Source organism: Chiloscyllium plagiosum, chromosome 25, assembly GCF_004010195.1.
Source record: "Chiloscyllium plagiosum isolate BGI_BamShark_2017 chromosome 25, ASM401019v2, whole genome shotgun sequence".
Lineage (NCBI taxonomy): Eukaryota > Metazoa > Chordata > Chondrichthyes > Orectolobiformes > Hemiscylliidae > Chiloscyllium > Chiloscyllium plagiosum.
The window spans coordinates 50,767,424-50,778,305 of NC_057734.1; the positions used below are offsets into that span (position 1 = coordinate 50,767,424).

At 42.6% G+C, this 10,882-nt stretch overlaps 1 protein-coding gene across 3 annotated transcripts in view; it reads left to right on the forward strand.

Annotated features, from left to right (window-relative positions):
- The window catches only part of LOC122562874 (stromelysin-3-like), a 99,382-nt gene that overhangs the window by 38,461 nt on the left and 50,039 nt on the right, over window positions 1-10,882 (forward strand). For 2 of the 3 annotated variants that reach the window (XM_043716177.1, XM_043716179.1), the window contains exons 2-3: window positions 5,416-5,678; window positions 10,184-10,327. In XM_043716177.1, the coding sequence (XP_043572112.1) occupies window positions 5,416-5,678; window positions 10,184-10,327 (407 nt within the window). The remainder of the gene's footprint in view (window positions 1-5,415; window positions 5,679-10,183; window positions 10,328-10,882) is intronic. The other variant, XM_043716178.1, reaches the window with a different exon arrangement.

A 10,882-nucleotide genomic window follows, 5' to 3' on the forward strand; every position in this document is an offset into this window, starting at 1 on the left:
GTGTTGGACTGGAGTGTACAAAGTTAAAAATCACACAACATCAGGTTGTGGTCCAGCAGGTTTGGTTGGGGGCTTTTGGGGCGACGCTCCATCAGGTGGTACCACCTGGTGGGGGAGCGTCGCTCTGGGGGCTGGTGTGCTTCCAGTTAAACCTGTTGGACTGTAGCCTGGTGTTGTGTGATTTTTAACTTAGATGTTTGTTGGTTAAGAAGAGAAAAGAATCTTGAGGTAATGAAGAAGGAAATCTCTTGACATTGGAGCTAAAAGCTGAGCTTTGAAGGAATGAGGACTTTCGTTACAACAGGTTCTGTGCTGGTGTGCTTCCAGTTAAACCTGTTGGACTGTAGCCTGGTGTTGTGTGATTTTTAACTTAGATGTTTGTTGGTTAAGAAGAGAAAAGAATCTTGAGGTAATGAAGAAGGAAATCTCTTGACATTGGAGCTAAAAGCTGAGCTTTGAAGGAATGAGGACTTTCGTTACAACAGGTTCTGTAAATGTGCAAAATTCTGATTTTAAACAAGGTATTTCATCCTATGCCAAAGAAGCAATTCCCTTGCATGGTTAAAGGATACAGACTTCTCAGGGAACTGAAAATTGGCTAAAGCACAAGTGATATTGAATGGGATAGGAGTCAGTGCTGAATATACAAATCATTTGGAATTGGGGCCATTAACAAAGTTGTGTAAGTTTGAAGATGGCAGGGTTGAAACACCTGAGAATGGGCAAAATAAATATAAAGATGTGAAGATAAAAGGTGGCTGAAGAGCAGCTAATTGTATTTAATGTAGACAAAGGCAAAGTACTATGTAGGAAAACCAACAGTGGGAATGTGACCTTTATAGCTCTAGGCTACAGGATACACCATAAGCAATGGATTTGGGAATATTAGTGCATAGATCACTGAAACCAGCAGTGTCAGCAATGAGGGATGATGATATCTCGAGAGGGGCAGAGAGAAAGGGCACAAATGCTTGCATAGTAATTGTTCTTCACATGCACCTGGATTATTGGCTCCAGCTGGGATTTTTCTGATCCCCTGAGTGATTTAGGAGAGTAAGCTGTCCATCAAGTGCTCAACGTTAATCAAGTTTTTTCTAACTTGCCTGCTTACTTTGATATAAACTGCTGCAGGGAAAAGCCTTTAGCCATCATTCAAAACCACTATTTCACCATGGTTTCCTTTTTTGTATGAAATATTGAGCTTTCTTTGAGAATGGTTGGTTTTTAATGTATTGGAATGCACTGCAAGATCACACAAACAGCAATGTGGTAATGCCAAGATAAACTGATGGTGATCAAAGGATAATAACTGGCCAGGACAGAGAGGATAACTCCCACTCTTTCAAATACTGTTGTGGGATCCTTTGTATCCCTTTCAAAGAAACAAATAACCTTGCACTTGTTGTTTTCAATAATTTGGGAAAAATGAACAGCAACTGGATATAAAATACCATCAAACTGGTACTTGGGATGTTGGTCTGATGCCAATGTCCTTTGTACAGATGGTTTATAGTTACCAGGAAAGGTCAACTTTCTCCTTCATTGTTTGCATTATATTCTGCTCTCAAAAGCTAAGATCACAAATGTATCAGTAGTTTCAGAGGCAAAGTTCCTAAATATGTTGGCACTCAACAAACCAAGATTTTTCTGGCTCAAGGGCATTGCAGAAAGGAAGATTAGTACATGTAGCCCCATGGATTTTCCATGCGGCGTTTTGTTGGAACCTCAATCAACCTTTTCTTTTGCAATAATTCTCTCACAGGTTCTCCCAATAACCCCCTATTAATATTCACTTAACCATTTCTCTCTCCTGCAATATGAGGAAACTCCCCTTTTCTGTAACACTGCACCTTTACATTTGTCATCCCTTTGCTGAGGTAGTTGATCAAAACTGAAACACTGGCCACACAAATCTGCAACGGATTGGGAGGATATTACATTCCTGCAAGGAATGGGCTGAAGGCAGGAGCAGGATCTCTCCCAACACTTCATTTGCCAATAATGGTTATAGACCCTAGTGTTACTGGAACCCAGGCAAGTCTCTAATATATGCTTGAAATGAAGGCATCTAATATGCACATTTAATTATACATGCACGTTATTTAGATTGATAAATTCTTGATGTCACAAGGAATTAAGGTCTACGGGGAGAACGAGGGTAAGTGGAGTTGAAATGCCCATCAGCCATGATTAAATGGCGGAGTGGACTCGATGGGCCGAATGGCCTTACTTCCACTCCTATGTCTTATGGTCTTGTACAACATTCCAGGGGTTATCATTGAATTAAACCATCCACATAAATACTGTGGCTTTGAGAGCTGTTCAGAGGCTTAGAATATTGCAGCAAGTAACTCACCACCTGACTCCCAAAAGACTATCCACCATCTGAAAGTTAGGCGTGTGATGGGATACTCTCCATTTGCCTGGATGAGTGCAGCTCCAACAGCAGTTACGGTGTTTGACATGATCAGGACAAAGCAGTCTGCTAAGTTAGTACCTCATCTACCTCCCGAACCTTTTACTCCCTTCACCAACATGCAGTGGTTGCAGTGTTTCAGTAACTCAAGAGTCCTGAGACAGCACCTTTCAAACCCATGACCTCTACCAGCAAGGAGAACAAGTTCAGTAGATACGTGTGAACACCATCACCTGCCAGTTCCTCTCTAAGTCACACTGCATCCTGACTTGGGAGTATAACACCATTCCTTCACCTGTTGGGTCAAAATCCCTCCATAACTGCATTTTGTGTTATCTCACTAACATCAGAGTTCTGAAAGGTAGATTAGATTAGATTCCCTACAGTGTGAAACAGGCCCTTCGACCCAACAAGTCCACACCGACCCTCCGAAGAGCAACCCACTCAGACCCATTCCCTTACATTCACCCCTGACTAATGCAACTACCTCTATAGGCAATTTAGCACGGTCAATTCACCTAACTTGCACATCTTTGGACTGTGGGAGGAAACCCACGCAGACACTGGGAGAATATGCAAACTCCTCATAGTCGCCCAAGGTGAGAACTGAACCTGGGTTTCTGGCACTGTGAGGCAGCAGTGCTGACCACTGAGCCACCGTGCCACCCCATCATACCACCTCTTTCAAGGGCAATTAGGATCAGGCATTAAATTCTGGCCCCGCAACACCTACGTCCTATGAAGGAATGAAACTCAAATCAGCCTGAAATAAAAATTGTGTATAAAACCTTTTCATAGTTAAGGAGATGAGACCATCTAGTTTTGATCAGCTAACTAAACAACAGAATTAAACCAGTAGCCTTTCCTGACCATCTGAACCACACTGAACAATGCAGCAGGCATCCTGAAGGACTTTAGCATTTATCAGTGAGATAGCAGTGTGAGTCAGTGCCAATTTATGCTGGCTCCTGTTGAACAAAGCTTTTGGATGTTAAGAACACCTGGGGACTTGCGTGCTTTAATTCTAAATAAATAACTTATACCGTTGAAACTGATGAGGGGGGAAAACCCCATCAAATGTGCACTTTGAAGACTGAGTGTAAAGATTGTGGAGTCTCCTGCCCTGACTTCTCTGGTACGGAGTATTTTGCCATCAGCATTTTTACAATCCATTACTGCACATGATGATGAAATGCAAACCACAATGTCTGAAGGAGATGATTAAATCCCTTTTAACTTGCCCAAACCTAATGAAACCTGTTCGTCCCAAAGGAAGCTTTGTATGTTCTGCCTGGGAGTCATTAATTCACAGTACTGCTCTCCCACATGGTCACTGAAATGGCTCTGACTCATCTTTCTGTTTATATCTGCAATGAATCACTGCAGTCAGAGGTTCAGTGTCTGTTGAGCCAAAACACTAACATGTGACACAGCACCCGAACAACCAAGGAACAGGAGAAGCTAACTGACTGAACCCAGCTCGGGGGAATGTGAAAATCTCTCTCAGTTCCAACTTTTCTGAAGGAAATGCAGATTGACATTGCTACTTTGTTGTTAATTGAATGCTTTTTGAAAAGGAACGGGAACTGGAACACTTCACACTCGATTCTTAGCAGTGTCACTCAATTCAAGTGGTTGATCAAAATCCCAAATCCAACCTTGGTCAATTGATTACAGAAGGATTTTGGGGTTTAAGACCATAGCTCCCTGACAGTGGCCACGCAAGTAGATGGGGTGGAATAGACGGTATATGGCATGCCGGCCTTTATTGGTCGGGGAATTGAGTACAGGAGTCAGGATGTCATGTTGCAATTTATAAGACTTTGCTTAGGCCACACTTAATTAAGAATATTGCGTTCAATTCTGGTCACCACATTACAGGAAGGATATGGAGGCTTTGGAGAGGGTGCAGAAGAGGTTTACCAGGATGCTGCCTGAATTAGAGGGTATGAGCTATAAGGAGAGACCATAGAACATAGAACTGAACAGCACAGAAATGGGCCCTCCGGCCCACGATGTTATGCCAACATGACGCCAAATTAAACAAATCCTTTCTGCCTGCCCTTAGTCGATATCTCTCTATTCCATGCATATGCATATGCTTAAAAGGCCCTATTACATCTGACTCAACCACTACCCCCTGGCAGCGCATTCCAGGCTACTACCACTCTCTGTATAAAACTTGCCCCTCACATCTCCTTTGAACTCTTTTCCCCCCCCCACCGCCACCTTAAATGCATGCCCCTAGTTTTAGACATTTCAAATCTGGGAAAAAGATTCTGACCGTCAACTCTCTCTATGCATCTCATAATTTTATAGATGTCTAACAAGTCTCCCCTCAGCCTCTGCTGCTCCAGAGAAAACAACCTGAGGGTGCAACAGAGGCTTACCAGGATGCTGTCTATATTAGAGGGAATGAGGTATAAGGAAAGGCTAGAAAAACTCATTGTTTTCTCTGGAGTGGCAGAGGCTGAGGGGAGACTTGATAGAAGTCTATAAATGAAATGTGTAGATAGGGCTGATGGTCAGAATCTTTTTCCTGGAGTTGAAATGAGGGGCAAGATTTATATAGACAGTAGTAGGCGTCTGGACCGCACTGCCAGTGCTGGTGGTTGAGGCAGATATGATAAGGGCATTTAAGGGACTTATAGATAAGCAAGGAATGGAGGGATATGGACCAAGGGCAGGCAGAAGGGATGAATTTATTTGACATCATGTTCAGCACAACACTGTGGGCCGATGGGCCCGTTCGTGTGCTGTACTGTTCTATGTCTTATGTCCTAGTGATTGCAACAAGGTCAGCCAGCCTGCAAAGTAAGGACAGCTCCATACCACCCATCATCCAGATAAAGCAATCCAAACTTTGAAGGCTAGCTGACCTCATTTCAATCACTACAAGAATTATCTCTGTTTCTCCATTTAATTAAAATCTGTTGCTTTCCATAAATGTTGTTCTTTTTCATGAAATCAAACTAATTCTCCGTTCCTGAACATTCCAGGGCTGGAGTCATGAACTGAGTCTCCCCAGTCAGAAGGAGAGGCCTGGGAGATGGCACTTACAGTCCCATCACAAGGATCTATTGCAACCAACTGAACATGCTTTTCATAACAGTGCTGGGGCTACCTCAGCATTCCTTAATCCTCGCCGCTGTGGTGTTCCTGATCTACCATCTGGGAAAAATATCCAACATGGCTCCTCAAAAAGGAAACGACGCTTTGTGCTGGCAGGAGGACGGTGGAACAAAACTGACCTAACATATAAGTAGGAGATTACTCTCTATAGAATTACCCAGGATCATACTGTACCCAGTGATGTAGATAGGTTTGCTCTATGTTAACCCATGTAATGTATGCCATGAACAGTGGATGTTTAGTCCAATATTTTGTAGTTTACATACTGACTATCGTATTTACATTGTGTCTGTGTGATATTGTAGCAATCTGGGTTCTGTGCTCCCTGAGATTACATTGCATACATATAGCTGCCCAAACACCGACACATCGAGTGAAGACCATTCAGTAACCTTTTTATATTAGAATGTTGAATGTTGTGATATCATGTAACTTAAAGGTACAGTGCCTGTGTGGTCAGGAACCTATGCCATAATACAACATACTGACCATCCCAAGGGGACTCTACCAGGGATTGGACCTTGTCCATCCTGTTTCCTATCACTTTGCCAATTTCCTGTCCATTTTGCTACTGTTCCCTTTTATTCCATGAGCTATAACATTTTGCTCTCAAGTCTGTGTAGCTTTGTATCAAAGTTAAAAATCACACAACACCAGGTAAAAGTCTAGCAGGTTTATTTGGAAGCACTAGCTTTCAGAGCACTGCTCCTTCATCAGGTGAAGGAGCAGCGCTGTGAAAGCTAGTGCCTCCAAATAAGCCTATTGGACTATAACTTGGTTTTGTGTGATTTTTAACTTTGTCCACCCCAGTCCAACACCGGCTCCCCCACATCATAGCTTTGTATCAGATGTCTTCTGGAAGTCCATGTCCATCAGATTAACAACATTGTGCACCTCATCCTTCTCCGCTACCCCATCAAATAACTCCATCAAGTTAATTAAATATGACTTTCCTTTAGAAATCAATGCTAGCCGTATTTACTTGCAGTTGTCCATGTCGCTATTTAATTCTGTTCTTGATCATAATTTATAGAAACTTCTCCACCACCAAGGTTTATCTAAGGTCTGTAGTTGCATGGCCTATTAGAATCCCTACAGTGTGGAAACAGGCCATTTGGCCCAACAAGTGCACACTGACACTCCGAAGAGTAACCCACCAAAGCCCATTCCTCTACTGTATTACTCTACATTTACTCCTGACTAATGCATCTAACGTACATATCCCTGAATACTTTGGGCGATTTTATCATGACCAATTCACATCACCTGCACATCTTTGGATTGTGGGAGGAAACTGGAGCACCTGGAGGAAACCCATGCAGACACAGGGAGAATGTGCAAACTCAGTCACCTGAGGCGGGAATTGAATCCAACTCCCTGGGGCTGTGAGGCAGCAGTGCTAATCATTGAGCCTCTGTGCCACTTATTGGTCTTGCCGTTGCCTCCACAATTTCCAGCCTTTCTTCCTTCAGTAGCTTTAGATGCATCTTATCCAATCCCAGTGCTTTGTCACTTCTAAATATGGATAGCCTATGTAATACCTCCTTATCGATTGTTAAACCTTCAGGAGTCTTAACTGCTTCCTCATTCACCATTCACCAGTGCTTTCTTCCTTTGTAAAGACAATACCTGTATTCATTTAACACCCCAGTTATGCCTCTTTCTGCCATGTGTAATTCCCTACTTTGGCCCCAAATCAGCCACACTCCTCCACTTACTCCCTTTTTTACTATGTGTTTGCTTACAAGAGACATTTAGATTATTTTTTATTGGCTGCCACTCTCTTTTCTTACTCCCTTTTTGCTTCATTAATTTGCTATTTTACTTCCTGACTGAACTTACTATATTTGGCCTGACTCTCTGTTGTATTATCTTATCTGACACTTGATACTTCTATTTTTCCTTCACCTTAATCTGTATCTCTTTTGTCATCCACAGGACTCTGGGGTGCTTTGCTTTATCTTTGCCCTTTATGGAAAATATATCTTGATTGTCCAAAGCTAAAAGGCAGCCCATTATCCAGTTATAGTTTTTCCTGCCATCCTTTGATTCAGTCTATCTGGGTCAGATCCATTCTTGGTCCATTGAAGTTGGCTTTCCCCTGTTAACTATTCTTACTCTGGAATGTTCTTTAATCTGTTCCATAGTCTGCCTAAACCTTTTATGGGGATGGTGATTACTGACTCCCCCATAGCCTATCCATCATCTACAAGGTACAAGTCAGGAATATGTTGGGATACTCCCCATTTGCCTGGATGTGTGCAATTCCAATAACACTCAAAATTCAAGATTATCCAGGACAAAGGGACCATCTTGATGGGGATCACATTTCACATCTTCAACATTCACTCCCTTCACCACTTGGCACAATAGCACAGATGCACTGCAGTAACTCACGAAACCTCCTACAGTAGCATCTTTTAAACATCACAACTACTGCCATTTTCAAGGGTAACTCCGGATGGACAATTAATGCTGGACCAGCCAGCAATGCCCACACCCTGAGAAGAATATTTTATGGGTCTTCTAGAGTCAATGTTGAGTTCAAAAACTTTAGGCCAACTGCTCTCTTCCATTCTTTTCTTTTCTTTTCTTTACTTGTTTGTTTTTCACCTATTTTTGCTTTCAGATAACATGTCTTTCTATTTTTGTTCCTATCCTGCATTTCCTGAGCATCCCGTATTCAGGAATATTTAGCACCCAGTTTCCTCAAGCCAGATCTGTTATTTCCACAACATGATATTTCTGCAGAGTAATCTCTGCCCATAATTCCCCAATTCTAAGTACAGTATCACATTCCCTAAATTCACATAAATGCACAGTAATCCTGATTAGACTTTATTCCTTTCTCCCTTACTATTTCCTACTCTAGTTTTATTTATCTCTTCTGGTAGTGTTGCACCTTGCTATTCTGCTCTGATGTTATTTTCTTCCCCATACCCTACAAAGTTTAAATTCACCCCAGTAACACCAGCAGCTAGCCCTGCAGGAAGTTCTATTTAGCTGTGGCACTTTGGCTTTTAAAATTGAGATAGTTATTGGCCCTAACAAAGCTACAAATTGATGATCTGCCTTTATGTTTTTGTTGAGTTGATTGGGAGATCCTGAATATATCTCTAATAGCATCCTGGAAATATTCAGTGCTGAGGGCAGTGGTCGCTTTCAAAGCTATTCGATATACAGTGCCATCAGGCAACCAGTTTTCCTGTAGGAGACAGGATGTAACTGCCATCTTATTAGCAGCATCCAGAAACACGGCTGTCAGCAATCCAAGAGATGGAGTGTTGGCTTGTACTTCCAGCTGGGTACTGTCTCTGAGTTATCCTTTTTATTGCAGCCTCTCTGATTACCAATTCTAGGCCCCAGCACGGTGACTGTGTTGTTGCAAATGATCACCTAGCTCCTGTTCCCTGATCCCCCTCTGCCCAAAAGCAAGTTCCACCCTGACCCTCGTCTCAATATCTTCATAATGCAGAAATGAATCTCTTGCCAAGGCAAAGCCTTTCCCACTGGAGGGAGTCATAGTTATATACAATAGGAACAGCCCTTCAGCCCACCATTAAACACCAAACTACATTAATTTCATTTACCTGCACTTGGGCCATAGCCTACTATGCCCTTGCATTTTAAGTGCTCATCCAGGTGCTCCTTAAATGTTGCGAGAGTACACTCCTCCACCAATTTGTCAGGTAGCAAATTCCATATTTCTGCCATCCTCTGGGTGAATTTCTTGTTCTCCCTAACCCTTACTCCTTACTTTAAACTTATGCCCTCTGGTCTCAGACACATCTGCCATGGGGAAAAGATCCTCATGAGCCACCCTATCTGCCCTTCTCATATTTTTGTATACCTCAAGCAGAATCCCTCACCCCCAAGCTTCCTGTGCTGCAAGGATTTTTCCTCCCAGTCCAATAGTGTGGTGACCAGAATTGCACAGAGAACCTCTTAAAGGTAAGAAAGCAGCTCTGTCATTCATGGCTCTAATAGAATAATAATTGCTGTATTCATCACTTTCTACCTGACTTCCCAAAGAGTTCCATTAACTACAATTCTATTCATGCTGTTGGTTCAATGATAAATTTCAGAAAGCTCAGGAAACCTGTGGATCCATGTTCTCTGGAGCTTCTATTTGTGTCTGACCAGCTTGTTGTACAGTGCAGTGTCTTTACGACTACCACAGAACCATCTTTGCACATGTTGTGAAGAGCACATTGCTTGTGTGCTGTGTGCCTGTTTGTTCTCCACATGGGGATTTCCCAATCAGAGAGAAAGTTGCTGCATATTCATTGTTAGATTTGAACAAGCTTTAAAATATTGTTGAAACTGATTAATGAATAAACAGTGTTTAAATTACTAACCAACCTCCCCTGGAGTTGACGTATAGCTGCTAAATGAGGGCAGGTTCAGCACAGGCCCAGACCTGCCAATCTATTTTGGTGAACTTAATCTCCCACTACCACCACTTACAGAAAGACTGTTATCCCTGGTTAAAATTTCATCGAACGCGCCTAGGGGGTTTGTCAATGTTGACAGCTCCTGAAGTGTTGATCTATACAAAGCAGCAAGGTTGCTGCACATCTGACTGAACCCCTCGCTCTCTCAGAATAAACTATCACAGGTTTCTTTTTTTTCTAGAATAGTGCGATTTCCTTGGCAACTCAACCAAGTAAAAGTAAGACAAGCTATTGCTGAAGCAGTGAGAGTGTGGAGTGATGTGACTCCCTTGACATTTACCGAGGTACAAGACACCAGTGCTGATATTATCATTGAGTTTACACGGTAAGAGTCACTGAGGATGGAGAGAGAACCCTCTGTTCAACAGCCACAATCGAAATGCAGTCGATGAAGATATTTAGTTGATAGCAGGTCCAGAACAGTCCTAACCTGGACTCGGTACCAGTGTGAGATGACAGGCCATCATGGAGGCTGTTTGAGAAGGCATTGCCTTCATGGTATTATCACCAGACTATTAATCCAGAAACTCAGCTAATATTGTGGGGACCTGGTTCAGATACCATCGTGGCAGATGGTGGAATTCAAATTCAACAAAGAATCTGGAATTAAGCATCTAATGATGACCATGAAGCTATTATGGATAAAGAGTGGAGCTAGAAATAGCACAGCAGGTCAAGCAGCGTCAGACGAGAAGGTGACTCAATGTTTCAGGTCAGAACCTTTCATCAGGACTGGGGGAGGGGAAGGGGGTTCCAAATAAATAGAGGGAGGGAGAAGGGACTGTGGGAAAGATGGGTGGGATGGTGATAGATTGATGCAGGTAGCTGTGATTGGTCAGTGGGAAGGGTGGAGTGGATAGGTGGAAAAGGAGATAGGCAG